At 35.4% G+C, this 25206-nt stretch overlaps 1 protein-coding gene across 5 annotated transcripts in view; it reads right to left on the bottom strand.

Moving 5' to 3' along the window:
- CUL3 (cullin 3) overlaps positions 1 to 25206 on the bottom strand; it is a 94724-nt gene that overhangs the window by 23951 nt on the left and 45567 nt on the right. For all 5 annotated transcript variants that reach the window (XM_057744059.1, XM_057744060.1, XM_057744063.1 and 2 more), the window contains 5 exons: positions 9484 to 9644; positions 8345 to 8459; positions 6205 to 6433; positions 1412 to 1557; positions 500 to 676 (listed from right to left, as the gene is read on the bottom strand). In XM_057744059.1, coding sequence (XP_057600042.1) covers positions 500 to 676; positions 1412 to 1557; positions 6205 to 6433; positions 8345 to 8459; positions 9484 to 9644 — 828 coding nt within the window. The remainder of the gene's footprint in view (positions 1 to 499; positions 677 to 1411; positions 1558 to 6204; positions 6434 to 8344; positions 8460 to 9483; positions 9645 to 25206) is intronic.

The following is a 25206-nucleotide window of genomic DNA, read 5'->3' as shown; positions in this document are numbered from 1 at the left end:
TGTAATCACAATCTGCTTATTTTGATTTTCCATGCTATAGTGAGCTTCCAAGATCCCAGATATATTATAAAGGCTTGAAACTGAGCGTCTGTATATGCTTTCAAACTATTTTGATACCTATTCTGTCTATGCCTTCAAATTCTTGGCACTCAAGTACTGTGCCAAGAACCAGGTGAGAGCAAGCAACATTCCATGTGCCACGGATAGTTGTTTTCTAGATCCTTATTATCTCTATAGCATCTCTAACCCTCACAATCTCAAGTCTATGGATGTGTAGTTGTTTTTGATGCCAATTACACATTAAGTGAAATATCAAAGTACTTCTGACCATTTCAAATACTTTAAACAATCTTTTCAGTTATCACAGTGCACATTTAAGCACAGCAAAGGAGGACTGTTTAATTTTATATAGCTATAAAATTCCCTAATGTTATATTTTATTTCCTAATTTTAATCTACAAATAAAACTTAACGTATTTTCAAACACATGAATACTTACCCCTTTGACTCCCTTTTTCAGCTTATCATCAATAAATAATGAGAGGTATTCAGGGGACCTGGAGTTGAGGTTGAGAAAATACTCAAAGTCACCCGCAATAGTTTGTTTAAACAGCCGGTCATTATTGAACGATTCCTGGAGGAAGCGATCAAACCTACTCTTCAGATCCAATAAGCCCTTCCAAATAAAAACAATGAAATTTAGGATACATTATAATAATTTTCCTATAAACAATACATGTGTAACTGCACATGTTTAACTTTGCTGGTAATAAATGCGTGCATTCAGTGTTAAAACTTATAGATTCTATATTGTTATTCTCAAGCCGATATCTAAGCTTGTTAAAAATGCAGTGGCGAGAGAAGTATTCTATCTTCCATTTATGTATCAGTCTATTAAAGATGAACCAAAGATCCTCCTCACTGTTTCTCCCTACCTTCCTCTATCATGACTGAATGGGTGAGCCTGAGAAAATTAGCTTTAAAAATACAGAGAAAGTTGATTATTTATATTAAAACATGAAAAACCTGAGAGCATAATATATTTGTACTACTGCTTGAAAGCAAAATGTCTTGAACCAAAGGGTCAATTATTTTTTTCTTGAACACACTAACGTAGTATACGAACACTAAGGCATACAAAAAAGGAGAAAGAACTTTCATTCTTGAGACTGTTTAAATACAGTTGTCTTCATCAGACAAGCTAATAAATGAAAAGAAGTAACTGAGTATGGCTCCCTGATATAAATGTACATGCTTTCCAAAATTCTAAAATATTTAGGATAATTACATATTAATTTATCACTGGAACAATTAAATCAGAAACACACACTACGAGAGCTTTGTAAAAGTGACCTTTTTAGCACTTGACAAAATTACTTTATGATAAAGAGAATCTTCTGTATTTATTTACCTGGATATAGTCAACGGGATTCTTTCCTTCTCCTTCCTCAGAAACAAGGGCTTTACCTTGTTCCCTCAAATAGGAACTCATACACTCACACATCGTTTTCAAACCATTTGGCACACGACTAAATAACTTGTACATGCAAGCAAGGTCTGCAATCAGAACGAACACATAAATTGGCTACATTAAAGATTAAGAAAAAAAACAATCTCTGTTCATGCTGATTTGCCATACTTAAAGAAGTTTATTTCTCCATTATGGTCATTTGCTGACCACATGAAAAACTACTTAAAAAAACCCCCAGTAAAACAGGGGAAAAAAAACCCCCCAAAAACTAGTTAATAGTTATTATTGCAATTTATGAACCACATCTTACAGATAATATATGCTGAAAGCATTAATAAAATGTCATAACAAATTTTAGTTTACATGGAAGAGATGTCCAAACAGCATAATAAACAGTCACAAAAAATGAAAACTAAAGTTTTGAGTTCCTACATAATTTATCCCACATAATTCTAATCTGTAAGCTAGTAATACTACAAAACTACTATCAAAAGGATAACTTTAATTGTGGTATAACTGGCAGTTAACATAATAAGGAAGAAATTTAAAAACCAATTAAAGTCTTACAGATATTTTTAAGTATGGCTATCTCAAAAGTTCAAATGACAAACCATGATGACAAAATTAAATATACTGGGATTTATTTCATTACACATCACGGTAAAATTCATGCGAAACTTACAGCATAAATTCCTGTTCTTTAAAATTTTCCTCAGAGCAATCCCTAATACTTTCCAGGTGTTGACCTAAGCCAATATCTATGTTTTAAAAATTGGTTTATCTCACTACATTGTTTTTATTTAGAAGGAAAACTATGGACTCTATTTTTTACAAGATTAGAATGTGGAGTTAAAATACTGCTTTTCCATATGTCTAATGTATCTTTGAAGTAAGAATTTACTGGGAGACTACAGTGTCAAAACTTAACAATGATATAAAAAAGGTTTTACGATCAAGATCTTTCAAATATGGAGTTAGTACAGGGGCTGGAAAATTGTTTTCTGTTTACAGATAGTAAATATTTTAAACCTGTGGACCATATGGTCTCTGTTGCAACTACTCAATTTTGCCACTGTAGCCAGAAAAATAATACATAAATCGATGGGCATGACTGTGCTCCCATAAAACTTGATTTATGGATACTAAGACCTAAAATTTATATAATTTTCACGTGTAAGGAAATACTACTCTTCGGATTTTTTTTTTCCCAACCAAACTGACTATGGGCCAGATTTGGCAGACTGGCTATAATTTGCCCACCCTGATCTGTATTTATAAGAGCAATTCAGATTCTAAAACTCAAGTTTAAAAATACTTGGATGCAAGTTTTACAAAAAGGGCTTCAAAATTTGTTTCAATGACTTTCAAACGCATATTTTATTATAAAGTGTTTTCATCAATAATATATGTCCAAAATAATCTACACTCAGCAAATCTTAGTTCTTCACACTTGGTATAAATTACAACCAAGGGCTTCCTAGGTGGTGCAGTGGTTAAGAATCCGCCTGCCAATGCAGGGGACACGGGTTCGAGTCCCGCTCCAGGAAGATCCCACATGCCATGGAGCAACTAAGCCCATGTGCCACAACTATCGAGCCTGCACTCTAGAGCCCGTGAGCCACAACTACTGAGCCCATGTGCTGCAACTACTGAAGCTCACGTGCCTAGATCCCATGCTCCGCAACAAGAGAAGCCACAGCAATGAGGAGCCCGCGCACCAAAACGAAGAGTAGCCCCCACTCACCGTAACTAAAGAAAGCCTGAACAGAGCAAAAAAGACCCAACACAGCCAATAAAATAAATGAATAAAAATTAAAAAATAGCCATTAAAAAAAATTACAACCAAGTTTCTTATGTTAAAAAGAATATTACAAACACAACAATAATTTATGGGCATGTACTACAGTAAACCTAGCGTATCAAATACCTCTAACAAAACAGTTCCCAACTTTGTCTACTTTGTTCCTATGTTGTTACAGTTTTGCTTAGTTACGTTGTATATTTAACTGTACGTAAATTAATATAACTTCATTATATGTAATTCACTGTATATAAATGTATGGCGTAGTGGAGAATGTGAAAGAGAAAATGAAAAATATGTGGCATTCAAAAATTAAATATCGTTATTTCTGTATACACTTAATAAAATAATAAAATGATACCATTCAAACGTAATTTCATAGTGCTATCTGCATTTAATTAACAATCCAACTCATCCTCCATTCACAGTGGGAAAAAACTTTTTCACTTTGATTTATGAGATATTTGTCTTCATAATGGTATAAAGTTGTGTCTCTGACATATTCTTGACATACTGCTCACAAGCAGGGCCTCACATAATTAAGATACTTTGCAATTAGGTTTATAGTGGAAAGCCAGGAAAACTGACTTTAAAATTTAATTTAGAATCACAGAAAGCCGCTTCCTTGTTGAGAACACTAAGTACTAAGTAGAAACTATGGTAAGTGGCTATTCTGATACTCCATCATTTATGCACTTATTAAGCACTTGCATGCATTAGGTATACTTACTGCCTTTAATACAAGTCTCCACACAGGTTACAGATACTACAATTCATGTATACTCAATAACCTCCCCATCAAACATTTCACAGCCTCTCATGTCCAAGCCCATTTCATCTCCCCCCTCTCAACAACCCCCACTCAAGGTGAATAAGAAAGCATTAACTCAGTAACTAAACACTGCATTATAAAACTGATGGATTCTCATTTTAAGTAAAGCAAAATGCCTTTCATGAAGTCCTAATCTGCCAGGGATCATCAAGATCAGGGTCAGCAAACTACAGCCCAAGGACCAACTACAGCCCGCTGCTTTTTTCTGTACAGCTCATAAACTAAGAATAGTTTTCACATTTTTAAATGTCTGAAAAATAAAAATTTCACAGGAACACGGTCAAGTTTATTCGTTTGTGTTATTATCTATGTCTACTTTCTCACTATTACAGCAGAGATGAGTAGTTTACTGTATGGTCCAGACCCCTAAAATATTTTTTATCAGGCCTTTTACAAAAAAAGCTTGCCAGGACTTCCTAGGTGGTGCAGTGGTTAAGAATCCACCTGCCAATGCAGGGTACGTGGGTTCGAGCCCTGCTCTGGGAAGACTCCACATGCCACAGAGCAACTAAGCCCGTGTGCCACAACTATTGAGCCTGTGTCTAGCGCCCGTAAGCCACAACTATTGAGCCCATGTGCCGCAACTATTGAAGGCCTTGCCTAGAGCCCGTGCTCCACAACAAGAGAAGCCATGAGAGGCCCACACACCACAAAGAGTAGCCCCTGCTCTCAGCAACTAGAGAAAGCCCATGTGCAGCAACGAAGACCCAACGCAGCCAATAAATTAAATAAATAAATAAATAAATAAATTTAAAAGAAAAAAAAAGCTTGCCAATCCCTGACTTGGACCATAGGCATCCAGGAGTAGCTTATTTTAGAAAACATGACAAACATCCTTAAAAATGATCTTTGTTTTGCTTTTAAAGAAAAGGTTCACCAGAATGGTCTTTTAAAAAGTAACTTTCTCTAGTTTAATAAAAACAACAAATTTATATACAACTTTTCAGGAACTTAAGCACATATGTAGAAATATAACCATTTGAAAACACAAGGCAAAGATTCCACTAGAGGAAAAATGGAACAACCTCTCTGCCTACCATCTTTGTTCTCCTTTCTCTTACATCCTCCTCTCTTTTAAATTAACTTAAAAAAATTTTTTTTCATTCCCTACCTAGGTCATGACCCAACAGGCAATACGTATTTCTTTTATAAGAAGTGCGTGGCTAAAATACTGCTAAAACTTCATCTAAGAGCACCACATTTGTTTATTTTTAAATACCGTATTAGTCACTTATCAAGCCATAGTTTTAAAGCTAAGCTTCACAAATTAAGAATGAGGACAACACAACTGTTATTTATAATTTCTCCTAGGGTACCTGTTACAAAATATTAGGAAAATAAGGTAAACGGCCAAAAAGAGTAAACGTTAGTTATCTCCAAAATGTTTACTTTTAAGCAATTCTCCTTTCTCAGTCTATAACTTAAAGAGTTCCCAAAACCAATTTACTGATTTTTCTAACTTTGTCAACATGGAAGACACCTATTTTTGCATTTTTGGTCCCCTTATCACAACTAACTCCCAGAGGAATGTCTACAAAAATTTTAAGATTGGAACTTCAGATTGTAAAAGAACACAAAAACTACAGGAGAGTGTGTGGGAAAGAAGAGTCTGAACACCCTGGTATATAAAAACAGGTGAGGAGCTCACTGACTTCATCAGTAATATTAATCTTTTTTTCCCCCAAACCTCTTTTTTTTTTCTCTTTTCTTTTTTTTTGGCACACTGTGTGGCCTGGGGGATTGAACCTGCAGCAGCCCCTGCAGTGGACCCCCTGCAGTGGAAGTGCAGCAGAGTCTTAACCACTGGACTGCCAGGGAAGTCCCTCAACTTACCTTCTGGGTTAAGAAAAACATTAAGTGAGGAGACTTAAGATGAAAGAGAGGGGGTTAAAAAAAAAAATCACTCAATTCACTAGGAATATCTAAAATCCTCATTAATATAAGCATAAAGCTTTATTGTAAAATTCTATCAAAATAACAGTGATAAATAAATGACAAACACAACTTCTTGAAAACTGACAATCTACAATAGGGAAAAAAATACTTAAGAACTTGGTAGAACTATAAAAATTTAATTATTTTTCAATTGCTAACACTTACCTTCTGTCTTCCCATTTTTCAACATATGTACTAGCCCCGAATTCTCCATTTCTACTATAGTTTTCATGTGCTTGGAAATGAGTTCCCTCTCAACCACCTTTACAATCGGCTCTTCAGTTGATTTGTCAAGGCAGTGCATCACCCGTTCTATTTCTTCATTAATTCTAGCTTCTACTTTCTTTATATATACTGAAGCACTGTTTTCTGCTAAAAATTTCTGGCTTTCCATCTGCAAATTAAAAAGCATGTTTTTTTGTTTGTTTGTTTTAACACAGAAGCAAAATAAGCTTCTGCTTTTAACTGGGTTTCTACAGCATTTCTCATAAACCAAATATCCCAAGCACTATTAACACTTAATATACTGTCTTACTATATATATTCATACAGTCTGAATTATATTCTTTAAAGCATTACTTTCATAAGACTAAATTAATACATTATCCTTAAGCAGTGTTCTTCAAACTTTGCTTGTATATTCCATACAGCAGAAAAAGTAAGCACATGCCAGTGAAGGTCAAAAGTATAGAATGAAGCATCTGACCCCAAGTGAGAGTGGGAAATTCTTCTTTGATTTGTTTTATTGTAAAATTATGTCTAAAAAGATTCATCATGTTTATCGTAGTTTTGCTTGCTTATTAGTAGTTACTAAAGTCCTCCTGCCACCCTACTCCCACTCTCAAAGGAATATATATAAAGTTTGAGAAATAGAGCTTTTGAATAACTATTAATCTTGTCTTCTAACACCAGCCTTACAGAAATGCCAGTAAATTTTAAATGTTGACCCAACAGACTTTAATCTCATAGTAAAATTAACAAATATATCTAAGAATTACCTAATAGAATACATGTTAATATAAATTCTGTACAAAATTTAATAACATTTCCCATTCATAAAAAGCAGTTTAAGATAATCAAGTTTCTTAGACTAAACATCAACACACCAAACAAAAATCTTGGTGAGACTGTCACTTCACTATTAAAAATTGTGTTTTATATATACACAGACATATGCAAGTGTCAATGCAACACATTTTGGGATCCTGACAATCTTCTACTGGTGTTTCTGCACTGTAATGAAAATAATTAAAACAAATGCAAACGTCAAAAACATTGTCAAAAATATCTAGAACTACTTGCTGTGTTATCAGAAAATAAAGACTGTTTCCTACATCATAAAACTAACAGTTCATAAAATAAAGCATGGTCCAGGCTCACCAGCAGAGGCCAAAAAATCTTCCTGATAGGCTACAAACTGATTTTTAAAAAGTGGGGTGGGGTTGTGCAAGTCTATTCTTTGTTTATTGGTAAATATCCCCAAAATTCACCTAGTTCCACTTTTACATACATCCAGTGGCTTTTATGAATGACCCACTATACAGTTATTGTAACTTTCTATTCATTTAGTTTTTTAAAAGGTTATTATTGAAGTTGAATAGCAAAGTTTTTACTAAGTCTATTTTAACAACACTACAAAGCTCCTACAATAAACTGCTCAGATAGTTGAGGCTTTCAGGAAGAATGCCCAATTATCGTGACCTTATAAATACTGTCTTATCATTTGTCATAGTACTCAGTCATTGTTACTACCATTTCATTACAAATTAGTATTAGTTTAGCTTTACTTTCAGCAATTTAGTTGGTGTGGGATTGTATATACTGCTGCAAATTTGTATCAACTGTACTTACTGACATAACTTCCAAATCAACAGCTTTTAAGACATATATATGCACTATGGGATCACACATATATCTATATTTATTTTACTAGTAACTTATATTACCAAAAAGCCTGAAGAGTGAGACTTTATTGGTGATGTACTGCCTGTGAATTTATGATAATTAGTAACATATAAATATAATAAAATTTAAGGTGATTTCTAACTTCACACGTTTTATACATATAATTTTTAAAAATCGTGTGTAAGTCTAACCGCTTCAATTTATTTTCAATAAGTTCTTTCACTGGGATGTGAGAATGTGGGGTAGGTGTGCTGAAGGGTATAATTTGCACCCTTTTCCCCAAAGGGCAAAAGATCAAAAGTTACAAAAAGTCAAAAGGTCAGAATGTTTAAATTAGTAACTATGTTTGATAATTTTAAGAATATCTTATAAGAGTATTTTTTATATCTTCACTGATTACCTGAAAAAACTCTGCAGACATTTCCAAAAAAGGAGCCTCAAAATCTTCTTCATAGACTGATCGTCCTTCGAGACCTAAAATCATTAACATCTGGCAAGCATTTCTTATTGCGCCTCTGTCAAAAGAAGTTAAACCACTTGATAATAAAAACACATTAAAAATTCATGCAAAAGATGCAACAGAAGTAGCTGGAAAGACTTTCAGAACAATTTTTTTTAACCAAAGTGACCAATCTCCCATAAATAACTAATTTATAACATAAGGATTTAGAGTAATTTTAATTGGAAAGCATATCTTGAGTGCACAGCTATGTATCTCAAGTTGTTCTCATGCTGTTGTAACTTAGGATTTTTGAAGAAAATATGTTTAAAATGACTAAATAGTTCTGTGTAATTAAAAGCACAAAGAGAATAAAAAGCCTATTTAACAGGAAGTAGGGACGAGAGAGGGAGTCTATAGCACCTGACATGGTACAACACACAGTTATTCCTAGGCAATATAATTTTTTTTTTGTACCAAATGTCTTTGGGCAATCCTGACCACGCACCAAAGCTGAAAGAAAAATAACTTTTCAAGTCTTCATCTAACAGCTGCTTTGAATACAAAGAAGCAGAGAGATCAGTCTTGCCTGTTTCAAAGCCACTCTGGCTACAGTGTCACAAAAACGCCACTGCAACAATGTTGGGGGGGGAGGGGGGATATATGACAAACAAAAGGCTTACAATAAATCTTAAGTCTTTTTAGACTATGTTCAACATTTTTTTCCTTCAAAGACATTAAACATAAATGCTAGCCAAAAGCCCGTTTAAAGAAGAAGAAAAAAAAAATGTTATCAAATAGCAAAAGACCAAAATGCCAGCATAAAAAAATACATGAAAAATCAAAGAGACTAATGGCTGATTTGCTTTTTAAAAGTATATTAAATAAAAGCTTACAATGATTTCTTCTAAAAATAAATGTGTGCTTTTCAGTTAAAATCTAGCTAACTTTCTTAACTGTGATGTAAGGTTTTTGAGTATTTTCATAATGTGCTGGACAATCAAACTTGAATTTATTTTAATAAAATTAAGATAGTGAATCGGGTTCTTAAGATATAACCACTAAAAACCAAAACCCAAAGAGTAAAAAGATTATTATACCGGTCTACAACTTCTCCTTTCCGCTCCCTGGCAATCATATCCAATAGCGTTTGTCGTAGGTGATCCCTAATACACCCATAACGTACAACTTGATCTCGAAAAATAATTAATCCCAAATTGTAGACATTCTCCACATTATTTTGTTGTACATATACACGGTCCTGCAGTTAAAACAAAATCATAATATAAACATTAATACAACTCTTGCAAACATAAAAAAAATCATTCTGTGTTACAATAATAAAGGAAATAAAATTCCAAAAGCAGTCAATTTTTCAGGTGAGAAACACTTCAAGCAACATGGAATTTTCTAGTACCTCCTAAGTTATATAAAAGTTATATATAGTAAAAGTTTACAATTTACAATTGCAACTGAAACAATGGCTATAGGCGGTCGCCCCTTTACTCTAAGAAAAAGGGAGAAAGAAAAGCAAGCACCCCATCCAGGGAGAGAGGCAAGTCAACAGAAAGCAGAGGAGAAAGGCAGACAGCAAGACAGGCAGATCTTCCTTTCTCCCCAAAGCCATACCATACACAAACATGGTTCTTACTTTCTTAAATACTGTACCTGAAGATCATATTCTTTAAGTAAAATTGAGAGCTGAATGAAATACAGATGCATGTAATTTAAGTTGACTGCTTACTGGTAAATGTTACAAGGCTAATGATTATTATAATAGAGCAGCATTGAGTATTACATAATTAAAACACCCCTAGCTACTGCCATTTTGCATCATTTACTGGTAGTCATCCTACTTTCAAGTTCTTACCAACATGAATACCGGTGTCTCAAACAGAGTACAGATAAATCCAGAATTACTGGCCATAGAAGTCCTATTTCGTGAAATATTTAAAAATCTATATTTACACCAAAATGCACTGAAATAAAACTACTATTTTTAATTCACAAAAGGATTAGTAATAGAATTCCTTTCTGTTCTTAACGAGGATCTCTCTGGGCTTTGGTGGGTCTGTGAACTCCCCCAAATTTTAAAATTATTGTGTGCTTGTTCATACATAAGTATTTTGGAAAGAGTCCATAGCTTTCACTAGATTCTTAAAGGCATTTATAATCGAAAAACAGTAAGACCCACTGCAAACTGTGATCTCTGAACTTTTAAAGGAGCACTAATATTACAAGCAACACCAAATAAAGTACAAGGTAAACATGAACAGAAGTTTTACCATATTAGCATTAAATGGTCTTGATCACCTTTCTAATCAATTTTTACTAAACTCTCCATGAGTAGCACTCTCTTCACAGACATTATTCTTCCAACTTTCATTCATCTCACACAATGGTACATATACCTAATGGCTACAAGGAAAGCTGCTCTTTTATTCGCATTGTTGGTGCTCACTTTCTACATTTTATATCACATTTTTCAAATCCTGACAGCAACTTCAGTTAAGTTCAAAATTTTCATTGATGACTTCGATAAATTCTTGAACTTCACACTTCTTTCCTCAAGATCTTAAATTCTGAGTTTTGCCCTGACTGCATGCCTCCTCCTTTTTGATGGCCTCACTGTTTTACATGTACTGAAGCTACTCTTTAGTCTCATGACCTTCAGGTCCAACACCCCTCAATCCCCACTATCATCCTGATTCTGGCTTACTTTTCAGCATAAAACAAAATGTATTCAATAAAAAACCGCATAAATCTAATAATTTATAAAGCAATGAGAATCCTTTTATTATGAAAACAATCGCTCCAATTATTGCATAAATTATTTATAAACTTGATTTTTACAATTCTGAATATAAATTTCTATGGTATAGAGTCTGTACCAAATACAAACTCTTACCCAATGCCATCAAAACCAGTAACTAGCTAGTTAATTAAGGCAGTAATAAAGGAAAACTACTAAACATACACACACACACACACACACACACTCTCTCACACCCCCAACACCTGCATCTTAAACATTTTAATTTAAAACATATAAGCAGGGCTTCCCTGGTGGTGCAGTGGTTAAGAATCTGCCTGACAATGCAGGGGACACAGGTTCAATCCCTGGGCCAGGAAGATCCCACATGCCATGGAGCAACTAAGCCCGTGTGCCACAACTACTGAGCCCACTCGCTGCAACTACTGAAGCCTGAAAACCTAGAGCCCGTGCTCCGCAGCAAGAGAAGTCACCACAATTTGAAACCCATGCACCACAACAAAGAGTAGCCCCCACTCACCACAACTAGAGAAAGCCCGTGCGCAGCAATGAATACCCAGCACAGCCAAAAAAATAAATAAATAAAAAAATAAATAAAACATATAAGCATTCACTGACATAAAGACTTTTTCTTCAAACATGAGTCCTGTCATTAGAAATCAACGCTATCTTTCTCACATATACCCATACATCATAAATTGTCTAGCATTTCTACTTCCAGTTTCATTAAGATGGATCATGATCAGAGACAACTGTGAAGCAATCTCAATGTAAAAGGCCTTCTAGATGTTTACAATTTCCACTCCAGTCTTTCAAATTACCAAATTACCCAATATTTAGCAATTTACCTTTGTCAAGTAGTTCCAAAACATTCAATCTAATTTGCCAAATAACAAATTGTACTGTTTTTCACACTGTTTTACTGACTTACACAATATAAAACTATGTAATAACAAGAAATACAACTAGCATAAACAGGCTTGAAAACAAATACAACTGACTCTCAGTAAGCAAAGCTCAACTGACAAGAGCAAAATAGAGAAGATACAGTGAAAAGTAGTGGAATAGCATTAAGAGAACTTTGTATCAATCCAGCTGTTTCACAGCTAGAACAGAAAGCAGTGTTAATTTGGGCAGGTACTGTTAGTCAACTGTACTATATGCCTCTGTGACACTTAGCACATCTTGTAGGGGATATAGAACATCATTTACATATATGATACTAGCAAATTTAACATATGCCTACTAAGATACTAACCTCTTTCTTAAGAAACCAAATGTTCTTAATTTAGGCTAAGAGAAATGTCAAAGAACTGCATCAGATTTCATTGATTTTGGTGAAAGGCAACTACCTTTAAGGATTATGGAACAAAAGACACACGCAACACAATCTTTACAGTAAACTAAGACTGCTGAAGTGAAAATTTTTTAACATTTTCCCCCTTTGGCTTTATTGCAGTTAATTTATATGCCATAAAATTCACTCATTTTAAGAGTATGGTTCAATAATTTACAGTAAGTTTCTATATGGTGTAATCATTGCCACAATCCAGTTCTAGAATATATTTCCATCACTCAAAGAAAGAAAAAAAAAACCCCAAAAACCAAAAACCAAAACTCAAACCCCAAACCCCTCCAGCTCTTCTGCAGTCAATCTCCACATCCAGCTTTCTCTTACTATGTATTTCCTTTCCTAGACATTTCATGTAAGTGGAATCATATAATATGTAACCTTTTGTGTCTGATTTTTCACTAAGCATAGAGTTGCTAAGGTTCATTAATGTAATATGTATTAGTATTTCATTCCTTTTTAGTTCTAAATAGTATCCCATTGTATGGATATGCCACATTTGGTTTATACATTTATCAGCTGATGGATATTTGGGGCTGTTTCCAGTCTACCATGAGTAATGTTGCTACAATCTTCTTGTTGGATGTATGCTTTCATTTTTCTTGCACAGGTTTCTTGGAGTAGAAGTACTATTGGGCCATATGGAAATTACCAATTTGTTTGTTTTCTGAAGTAGACATGTCAGTTATAGAATTCTTTGTATTATCTCTGGCTCTACCATTAACTGGTAGTGTGACCCTGAGTAAGTCATTTATCCATTCTGGTCCTGATAACATAAGGAGCTGGTAAGGATAGTCTCTAAAACTCTAATATGATTTCTTTTGAAGCTTAACTCTCTGATCAAAAATTAACAAACACTAGGGATCAACACACATTTCACTATTACTCCTTCCCTTTCTAACTGTTATCAGCCTCCCATGGCCTAGGTTTTCTCTCTTCTCAATCCTAAACACAGGGACACTATCACTACCAAAGGAGGTGAGTCTATAACCGTATGGCCTATAATATCTGCTATCTTAAGCCCTCTGGCAAAAAGGCAGAAAGGGAGCCAGGTGCAGCTGATGAGTTCTTCAGGTATATTGTGTGTGTGTGTGTGGGGGGAGGGGGGGGGGGGGGGGGGCCGGCAGGCAGGGACAATACTTCAGAGTAAAAGAAGCCAGGCATGACAGAAACACATGATTGGAGTATCTGAGCAAAGCATAGAAAATTTATATCCATGGGGACAAGGGAAATACAGATGCTGTAGTATAAGAGCTAAACTCTTATCTTTTAATGTGAGACTGTCAAGGTGTATGATGACGATAATTAAATGACATAATATTAAGAAAAGCTGTTAACCCTGAAATTTGATTACAGACACCAGAGAGCTAATAAACAGAGAAGGGAAAAGCAGCAAACTTGAGTGTTGCTACTCAAATTAGTAATACCAAATAGTCATTTATATTGTTTGGTACATATGATTAATTACCATCAAGCAAATAAAAGCTATACATACATACATCTGAGTGTGTGTGCCTACATTAACCAGTAATGCTGGCATACATTCACAATAAACTTGTGATCTGCATGATACATATTAAAATATTTGCAGAATGAACATACTAAATCACCTGTTTACTGCTTATTAGCACTATCGGAAGGAATTCAGCCTGTGGGTACACAAAAACATTTCATAACAGATTCTAACAGGAATCTCACTTTGTTAAAAAATAATTGGCTAATTTTATGTAATACAATATCAATTTAGTTCTAATCATTTAAATCACTGTAGGACTTTTTATTTTGTATACACGTCTATGTGAATATTTAATTTGACCAAAATGTAGTTTGTATGAGATCAACATTAGTCATTTATCTACTGCAGAGAGCAGCAGAGACAGAAAGTTGGTGGTTGCTTATATTTGCTTTTTCAAAGCCAAAATACAGGCATTTTAAATATAAAATGTTCTGAAAAATACACTTGAAAGCCTAATGTCTGGATCAAACATTAGATTTACTAAAGAGATGTGAGTTTCATCACTACAGACATAAAACTACATTTAAAATCTCTATTTATGGTTCCCGCTCAGGAGTTGCTATTTCTAGGCCAAGCAAACCTTTCCCCCTTAACTGATGGCTTCACCAAGACACCTAACCCACCAAGATACCTAAATACTTAACTAATATATGAGAGATCAAACTCAGCATGCAAAAGTATTCTTAGATGTGTCAAGACATACTATGCAAAAACACAGATCTTATGAAAGCTAAACCTGGGCAAAGTCAAGGAGTGACTGCATAAGTGGGCTAAACAGCTTCATGACTCAGGGAGTGGAATTGAATAAAAATAAAACAACAACAAAAATTTGATAATGAAGTTCAAAAAACAACTCTTACTACTTACTTTACTCACAAGAAATGGTTTGGGGAATATTTTTAATCAACAGTCAATATATCACGAAAAAGCAAACCAGGATAAATGTGTACTGGGCACAGGAATTAACGATGTACCCAAAGAAAGGACAAATTATAAACTTTTTCAATATCACTCATATCTAGTGTCTCATTTGAACAATGTGGGGTTTTGGGTTATTTTTTGTAAGATTAAATGGTTATTTTTTGTAAGATTAAGTGGTTATTTGGGAAGAAATTAGCAAATTCTAAAACTAACCCCTCGGTTACAGTCAACCCTGAAAACTTAGTACTACAAATATGAAAATAATAGTCCTTTGTCTCAATTACAAAGCTTAAGAGGGCTCTTTATAAAAGTTTTGTTTCAAATATCAGTAGTTCAATACTTTTAATAACACCACTAATGAACTAAATAAGGACAGTTACGGATTAGTACTCATTTATCTATGCTTCCCTGCTTGATCCCACCTGTGACCAAAGGCAGCTTATGTAGCGAATAGCTCTGAAAGTTGGTTTCTCAAGCATACTGTCAAATGGTGAATCAAACAAATAATTCTTCTTTCACTTTCCTGTCCTCAAGGCAAGAAGATCTATAGTGGTTTTCATTTATTTTTTTTTTTAAAAGAGAACAGAAAAAAAGGAATGTAAACAAGGTTAAAAATCTTTACAAATAATAAATATTTATCCTGTTCATAAACTAGAGATAAACCTTGAAAAATTAAACTCATTTAAAAAAACAAACAAGATAATAACTCTATAACAAGTAGCTACTGTCTTTCAGAACATGTTTGAACCTACTCTTCCAAACTTAATCACTAGGCAATCTTCTATCAACAAGTAATAAATTTAAGCGTTTTCAAATAGGGTTCACTTCCTAACCATGAAATGTATACAAGATGGCTTAACACAATGACGAAAGAAGTAGGAAAAAGAAAAAAACAAAAAACAAAACCAGAAAAGCAACAAAAACTTTCTACTGCAGAGATAAAGTAGGAGAAAACAATGTCTAATCAAAGTTTAAAAAACCATCCCAATATTTTTACAGAATGCTAGTGCTTGACTACATTGCTGAAAAGGCACCCATAAGATATGAAATAGTAAACTGCACAGATTAACATTTCTGGATTTAACAATATTACCAGTAAAGTGAATGGAAAAGCACAGAATATGGTGTCCAAAAACCGGGCTTGAAAACTTAGCTCCACAACTAAAGTTCAAAGTCATAGTTTCCACCAACATAAAACGGGCCTCAAATCTCTCTCTCAGGGCTGTGAAAGCTTTCCAAACAGTACAGTTGTGAGAAATTCTATTTTAAAATAATTTCCATTTATTTCAAGAATTGTATCTTAGGGTATCTGACAAATCAAAACGCTAGTCATGTTTCTCTAAAGCTATGTCAACTGCACAAAATCACAAAAGAAAAGCACTGTTCCCTATTTCAAAATTTAATCAACGTAACAGCAGCGAATAAACCAACACCAGAATGCAGTCCCTACTAGTATCAGAAGAGTTCTAATAATGAGATTATAAGACTTTTAGGAAAAAAAGCCTGTATTAGAGAAGTGATATAATTCAGTGGGTAAGAGCACAGATTCATGAGCCAAACTGTTTCAATCCTATCTCTGCCACTTACTAGGTGTGACCTTGACGTCATCTGTGTCTTTCTTCAATATAAAATAACATCTACCTCAAAATGCTATTTCACATACTTCCACTTTTAGTCTTGAAAGAATACCTTTTATAAGACCAACTCCTTTGACAAGAACAACTATAAAAGCTAGATAAAAAGAAAAAGCCACCACCTCACAGCCATCAAGACAGTTACTATAAAAAGAGAGAGAGAAGAAAAGAAAGAAAAAAGAAAAGCATTGGTGGTAATATGGAGAAACTGGAATTCTTGAGTATTGTTGGTAGGAATATAAAATGGTTTAGCTGCTATGGAAAATAATATGGTAGTTACTCAAAAATTAAAAACAGAATTACCATATGATCCAGCAATTCCACCATCTGGGTTTATATTCAAAAGGGTCAAAAGAAGGGTCTTAAAGAAATATTCATACCACCCATGTTCATAGCAGCATTACTCAAAACAGCCAAAGGGTGGAAACAATCCAAGTGACCACTGACAGGTGAACAGATACACAAATGTGGTATATCCATACAAATGAATATCATTCATCCTTAAAAAAGAAAGGCAATTTTTAAAATTGATGTAACATTGGTTTGTAACATTATATACATTTCGTGTGTACAACTTATGACTTCTGTATACACTACAACATTCTTACCACCAAAAGTTTAGTTTCTGTCACCATACAGCTGACCCTCTTTACCCATCTTGCCTTGCCCCTGTCCTCCTTTCCTTCTGGTAACCACTAATCTGTTAAACAAGGGATTTCAAACTCAGGCTACAACATGGATGAAACCTGAGTTGCAAAAGGACAAATACTCTATTGATTCCATTTATATGAGATAGCTAGAATGGTCTAATTCATACAGATAGAAAAGTACATTGGTGGTGACCAGGGGGTGAGGGATGGGGAGAATGGGGACTGATCATTTAATGGGTATCACGTTTTTGTTTCGCAAGATGAAAATTCTGGAGATGAATGGAGGTGATGTCTGTGCAACAGCGTGAACGTACTTAACCTCACTGAACTAACTGGGCTGGCTATCAAGCAGCTCAGACTTATGAAGCAAAAGTCTGAAGAATAGAGAAATGCAAAGAAGAACCAGAAATTCTGCAAGCAATTTTCACTGAGATCTTTACTGACACATCACCTAACTAATCATGGATGAGACACCAAAATACCCAACAGAAAGCAGCACTGGGAGACTAAAGAGGTGAGCAGAGAGACTGTTTGCAGACTTGCAGTGGAAAGGAGACAAAAGCTGGTACCTCGATGTACAGTAATGTGGAAAGTAAATTGGTAAACAACTCAGGCTTTTAACTGAGACCCCACAAGGGGTATTTCCTGTGAGTAAAAATATGCCTTGGGAAAAAAAGCAAACTAAAAATAGATCAACCTTAATATCGCGTAAAAGCCAGCTTCAACTAGATCATGGTGATCTGCCCATACTGTGCCTTCCTGCCAGAAGAAAACTGCCTTTCCTATGAAGGTAAATATCATCATCTAGGGCCTCTACAATTCTTCATATACAATGCTGGAAAAATTACCAGGCCTGTCCCTGCCACCAAAACAAAAGCAGCACCCCAGGATCAAAAGTCTAAAAACTAAGGGCGAAAAAGCCCCAGGAAGCCAAAATATTCTAAGACTCATAATATCTCAAAGTGGTTTAAAAAACAAACAACACAAACCAACCCCCCCCCCCCCAAAAACCAGTAGGATGGCAAATATAAACCCAAATGTATCAGTAATCACATTAAATGTGAATGAATTACATGCTTAAATTTAAAAACAAAGATTATCAGATGGGGTTAAAAAGCATGCTACGATATGGTACTTGCAAGCGACACACCTTAAATATAAGGACACAAAAAAGTGGAAAGAAAGGATGGGATGAAGTTTGCCATGCTAACATTAATTATAAGAAAGATCATATATTAATACTAGACAAGGTAGTCTTTAAAAACTGAAATTAATTAAAATTAAAAACTTCTCTTCAAAGACACTATTAAGAGAAAAAAGCAAGCCCAGATTGGAAGACAGTATCTCATAATACATATATTATTTATCCAGAACATATAAAGAATTCCCACAAATTACTAAAAAAACAAACCCCAGAAAACCCACACTTTTAAAAAAATGGGCAGAAAAAAAACAAACAAAAACTTGTATAGTTTTATTTGTCATATATCAACAAAAGTGCTTTTTAAAAATTTAGAAGAGGATTTTCAAATTACTGTAAGGCTAAGATACTATCAATGGTTCGAATAACTGCTACAGTATCTAACATTTTTGCTGAGTCTCTAAGTATTTTAATAATGATGGTTTTAAATAACTTCTGATGACAAGTAGGTATCTAAAGCCTTAGAACGTCACTTCTTCAATGAGAATTTTATTATCAAATTCAAAACAAAAAATGAGAAAAGAAACAACAGTAAAGATTTCTAATATGCTTCAATCGCTTACACTTGGATCACTGATAAAAATCAATGTTCTTAAATCAGGCTTTGGAAACCAGGATTATCTGCCCAAACGGGATGTCTACTTCATAACACTGCCCAATGATAGAAGAAACTGGAAAAAGGACCCCAGTTGTTTACAGCAGTGTTTGATACATAATACACACTCATTGTGTACCTGCCGAATGAATGAATTTATCCACATAAGCACAAAGGTGAATGAATGTTAGCTCAACTCTGTGTGTATATATGGGGAGCAGTCCCCTTTACAGACAACAGTTTCATTTCCTTTCCTATACCAAGATATGACTGTACCACCACAGGGCTACCTCATGCTGAATTAATACTTGCCTCCTGAAACTCAAAGTCACAGATTGCTACATCATCACTGCACACACATAAAAACAGTTCACAGGGCATAGTCATCAGGGTGTTTATGGTTCTATTAATTTGTCTGAAAGAGCAGCTGAAGTGGACGGCAAGGAAGAAATCCTAATTATCAAGCACAATGCTGTTAACCTTTACAGTATTTATGACGTTGCCCTGGTTTTATTTTACATAAAGGCCTCTGTACTTGGCTTTTGACCCAACCATAAAAAGATGCCAAGGTATTATACTGTCAGTCACAAATGCAAAAACTAGAGCACATATGGGAACCTGTTTTGCAAAGACCCTTCCTGCAAAAGCATTAAGTAAATATACTGAACAAGTGTGAAGCTTAACAGCCCAAAAGCTACTGGATCCTATTTTCTTCTAAGATGTTATTTTTTTATAGTTATTGTTTTTGTTTGTTTTTAATTAATTCATTTATTTATTCATTTATTGGCTGCACTGGGTCTTCCTTGCTGAGTGCGGGCTTTCTCTAGTTGTGGCAAGCGGGGGCTACTCTTCGTTGTGGTGCAGTGGCTTCTCTTGTTGCTGAGCACAGGCTCTAGGTGCATGGGCTTCAGTAGTTGTGGCACACAGGCTCAACAGTTGTGGTTCACGGGCTCTAGAGCGCAGCCTCAGTAGTTGTGGTGCATGGACTTAGTTGCTCCGCAGCATGTAGGATCTTCCCAGCCCAGGGCACGAACCCATGTCCCCTGCATTGGCAGGTGAATTCTTAACCACTGCGCCACCAGGGAAGCCCCTAAGATGTTATTTTGAAAGCAGAGAAAGTACCAAGAAGACTTAAGCAACCTATCTGTGCTCTTCCAGAATACAACTGTTTTCAAACTTTCTTCAATGTGCAATCTAGAATACAGTAAAGAAGAAGTATTTTTTGGACCTAACAGTACCAAAAGCTACAAGAGAAAATGCAGGCTCACAAATTCTGTCATCTCCATGTTATCCTGTCTTCTGATCTCCAAGGACATATAAATTCTTGGTAGTTTCAGCAAACAGCTTATATTATTTCTCTCAACTCTGCTCCTTGACATCTATTACTTTTGGTAATTCTAACTTTCATAATAACGACCAATCTGACACACTCTTTACAGATGCCTAAATTTTCATCTCCCATCTTATCAGGATTCCCTTCACCCACATATTGATATGGACAAACCTTGAACCTCATCATTAGAAGACATCAAATATCTCTGGTATTAAAGATCCTCTGTTTTCCTCCCACCTCTCCTTTGTTACACTTCAACTGCTCCTCACTCTAATTGGGTCTTAGGTCTATTGATGCCTAAGACCTAATACTTCTCTTTCCTGGGACCTTGTGATTCACATGCCTGCTTATTAAAGCACAGATTCACGATCAACAATTTTAACAATGCTACTATCTTAGAATTCTTCCCCATACCCAATAAGCCAAATTGTATCAATAGGTTTTTCCCTTAGTTTTTGAATACGCTTCTCTGAGACTGCTAAGTACCTCTGAAAAAAGTACAAATACTGCTGACTGCCTCCACTATATAAATTTGTGCCAACTTACCTAAATTATCTCCTCACAATTACAGATGATCCACTTATCTACAGATAGTTGACCCCAACACAGGGGATATTGCAGTTTCCCCTTGTGTTAGCTTCCTATCATTGCAGAACAAATTACCACAACTTTAGTACCTTACTTATTCTCTAACAGTTCTACAGTTGAGAAGACTGAAAACAGTTTCACTAGGATAAATCAAGATGTCAGCTGGGCTGGGTCTTTCTGGAGGCTCTGAGGGGGGAATCCACTTCCTTGTCTTTTTCAACTTCTAGTGGCCACCTGTATTTCCTGGCTACAGCCCCCCTTCCATCTTCAAAGCGTATCACTCTAATCTCTACCTCTGTCATCATACTGCCTTCTCTTACTCTGACCCTTCTGCAACCCTCTTATAAAGGCCCTGCAGTTCCACTGGGCCTGCCAGGATAACCTAGGAAAATATCTCATGATCCTCAACTTCATCACATCTACAAAGTTCCTTTTGCCATATAAGGTAACAATCTCTAGATTCCAAAGATTAGTCGTAGCACATCTGGGGGTCCATTACCCAGCCTACCACATTCCTCAACACCTCACATGCTTCCGTCACCCATGGTGACAGAAGATGGTCCCACCTTCTACTTAATGAAGGAGACCAATAGCATCAGCAGAGCTCCTCAGCTTCTTTCCTCTTCACGAAGTTGTTGCTACATTCCACCTCACCTCTTCACCCATCCCTGATGACTTCCCAAATAGCTCAAAGAAGCAGCAACCCTCCTTTCCAGGGTCAACTCCCCCTCCATGATGCTGATTTTATAGCCTCTAGTCCTTAAGAATAACCTGCAGTAGTACTATACCTTTGTTATTTGTGAAAATGACTGGTAATATAGATAAATTCAAATAAAAACACAAAAAAATCTTTGAAAATCACCATAGTTTTATGCAGAAAATTCCTCTATTAGCCTATTAACCCTACATATAATAGAAAATGCTTTCCAATTTCTTTTGACATTAATTCTAATTGCTCAAAAGTAAACTATAGAATACCATCCATAAATTTAATTTTCCCTTGATATTATATTCATTTTATAGTTTAAGGGTGGAAAATGAACTGAATATTAATATACCTGTAGGTTATTTTGATAATTAAGGCTACTACATAACCTATAACAAATTTTCTCCATAAAATACTCAGATCTTCCCCCAATTATTAATCTTTTAAACAATTAAAAAACAGAAAAGGAAACTTATACTAAGTAGCCCCAAACCAATCTTAAAAGTTTAACATGTTAACTTTTCTTAAAGAAAAGAATGAATTAATAAAATAAGAAACAAAGCAGACATTACAAACTCCAATGCCCTCAGGGCAAAATAGATAATGCAAGTCTCAAATGTTAGAAAGGGGTATGTATAGTGGCAGAAACTATAGATCACATGTTCCATCTAGAGACATGTACATTTTTCTTTCTGGAATGCTGAACCTGACAACAACGAAGTATGTGGAGACAAATGTTGACCAATGGCTGCTTCCACGTAAACTGTAATTCCATTTTCACTTTCAAGAGTCAGTGTGTCCCATGCTATCTATACACTGAGGCTCATGCAGAGCAGAGAGTTTTAGATACAGACACCTCCTTGTTAGAGTAAAAGTCAGCTAGCTGAGTAGGAGGGAGGTGGGAAGACAGTGCAGCATCTTCTCTCCTCCCTCTGAGCCTGAGATCTAAAATTCCAACAGTTACAGTCAATATTCACAGGAAGAAGAAATCTGTCTAGAAACCTGTACACCTCAGGTATATGTCTTATCTAGCAGATAAAGTGATCTGATAAATGCAGAATGAGGGTAAAAATCTTAATAGACAATAACTTAGATGTCAACAGAAAATTTTTTTTGATTTTTGGAAAATTAAAAGAATTTATTTATCTTGACTGAACTATTGGTTACACAGGTGCATACATGTGTCAAAAATAACTTTATACACTTCAGTTCTACACATCTCAACGTATATAAATTTTACCTTAATTTTAAAAAGCACTTATTTAATTAAGCCCAGAATACTATACATAAGAAGGCAAAATAAACAGAATGAAAGAATTCTACCTCACGTAACATGGAGATACTGTATCAACATTTTCTTTCTGAATCTAAAATTGCATATTTTTTAATAAGCATTTTGAAAAAAGCATGACCTATTAAAAAAGAATGTGTATGTTAATTCAAAGATATCTGTGAGTGCCTAGTTTGTGCAGGGAGCTGTGCTAGGTGTTGGAGACACAGCGGTGACCCAGACATTCCCCCTCCCCCATAAAGTTCAGTCTAGTGAGGAAACGAGGCACTGAGCAGTTGTTAATACTGATAAATGCTACAAAAGGAGTAGTACTGGGTACAGTGAGAGCAGCTGGGGCCAGTGTGCAGTACACAGCATGGGTCACGGAAAGCTTACTAGAAATTTAAGCTAAGACTTAAAGGATGAGTATGAACAAATCACATAAAGAGAGGAAACGTTCTGGAAACATTTCCAGACTTAAGACATGTGTGAAGATTCCAAGATGAGAGAGAAGGATTTCAGCAGGGCAGTAATGCAATCATGTGCTTTAAAATAATAATTCTAGGACCAACATGAAAAAGAAAATAGAGGGGAGCATAGTGAACGTTATATGACTAGTTACTGAGGAATGACGGTGCTCTGGTCTTGGGTAGTAGATATGAAAACAGAGAAATTACAGATTCTAGAAAATACATGATGTAGGGAGAGAGGGAGAAGAAACTGACAAGAATAATTCCCAGGTTTCTGTCATGATCAAATGGACTGACACCGATTATGAGCTCATCTGGCAATGTCAAGTTTGAAGTACTTCTCAAATAATGAAGGGAGCCACCAACTAGAAAAATGAATTTACAAGTCTGAATCTCAGAGAATGAGGCTGGAGAATCACCTGTACAGAGGAACTACAGAGAGCTAAGGTAAGCAAATAACATGTACCAGGAGAAGGAAACCTAGGACTAAGCCCCAAGAATGCCTCCATTTTAAGGGACAGAGAAGAAGTAAGAGTAGCTGAGAAGAAATAGAAAGGTAGGAGGCATACCAAGGGAGTGTTTGGTCACAGAAACTAAGGACTAAACATGTTAGAAGAAGAAAAGAGTAGTCAACTGTGCCAATGCTGCTTGAAAAACCAAAGCGCATGAGGATTAGCCAGGAGCTTTGCTTTCAGAGATGAGCCGACATGATGATCCTAGTAAGAGTAAGACTGAATAGAAGAGTTGTAAAAGCATAACGGAAACATATTCAAAATGAATAAATATGAGAAGAAAAATATAGCAAGTAACAACATTTCCTATGAGACATTCAGCTGTGAATGGCAATGAGAGACCCTGGGAGGCAATGCAGGGGTCCAACAGAAAATTTAGTGGGATTTTATTTTGAAGATACAAGTGGCCTGAAGGTGTCTAATGCTGATGAGTAAGACCAGTAAAAAGACAGAACCTGAAAATAATTCTGATTTTTGACAAAGTAGAAAGAAATGAGATCTTCAGCACAGGTGAAGAACTGGTATTTGATAGGAGAGGAGACACTGCCCTCCATTAAAACAGGAGGGAAAAAGAAACACAAAAGGGGAGAAAATATGCGGAAACCTATAGATTCAGAGGCAAGAGATGAACACAGCTTCCACCTAATGATTTCTCTTTCTTTCTGAGAGGAAAGGGGACCAGCAGGACAGTTGGAGGTGTGAAGAGAAATAACTGTTTCAAAGTGGTGGAAAGAGCTGACTAGAGAAAGAGTGAGACTACTGGGCAGTGTGGAGGGCTGATTAGAGGTTTGTGAAAATGAACAAACAGTGACACTGAGCTACCCTGGGTGACGTTTCCCAAGTGGGGTTTCTACCAGCAGAAGCCCAGGAAAGGCAAGTTGCTGGGTTTATCCAGGGTTGTGGTAACTACCAGATGGGTTTGATTTAAAGATGCTGGGAAATATTAATACTAGTTAATTTTTACTGAGCACATTGTTATAGTCCAGACCATGTAAGTGCTTTACATGCAAGGCTCCTTTAAAGCCTCATGGCTACTCTACCCAATTGGTACAATGTTATTTTCATTTTATAAATGAGGAGGCTGAGGAGTAATTAATTCCTTGCCCATGATAATTATTTCCTTGACTATAGTCACATAACAGTCAGGATTCAAGGTTTGAGAGGTCTGAGATTTCATTTGCCCTATGACCAACCAAAAAAGAAGAAGAAGAAAAAAAAAAAAAGGGTGTGTGTGTGCTGAAATAAAACAGAAAAAAATAGCATGGTATAAAAAGTAAGTATATAATATATAATTTTAAAATAC

Source organism: Hippopotamus amphibius, chromosome 8 (assembly GCF_030028045.1).
Source record: "Hippopotamus amphibius kiboko isolate mHipAmp2 chromosome 8, mHipAmp2.hap2, whole genome shotgun sequence".
NCBI classification, from domain to species: Eukaryota; Metazoa; Chordata; class Mammalia; order Artiodactyla; family Hippopotamidae; genus Hippopotamus; species Hippopotamus amphibius.
This window is presented reverse-complemented; position numbering and strand designations above follow the sequence as displayed.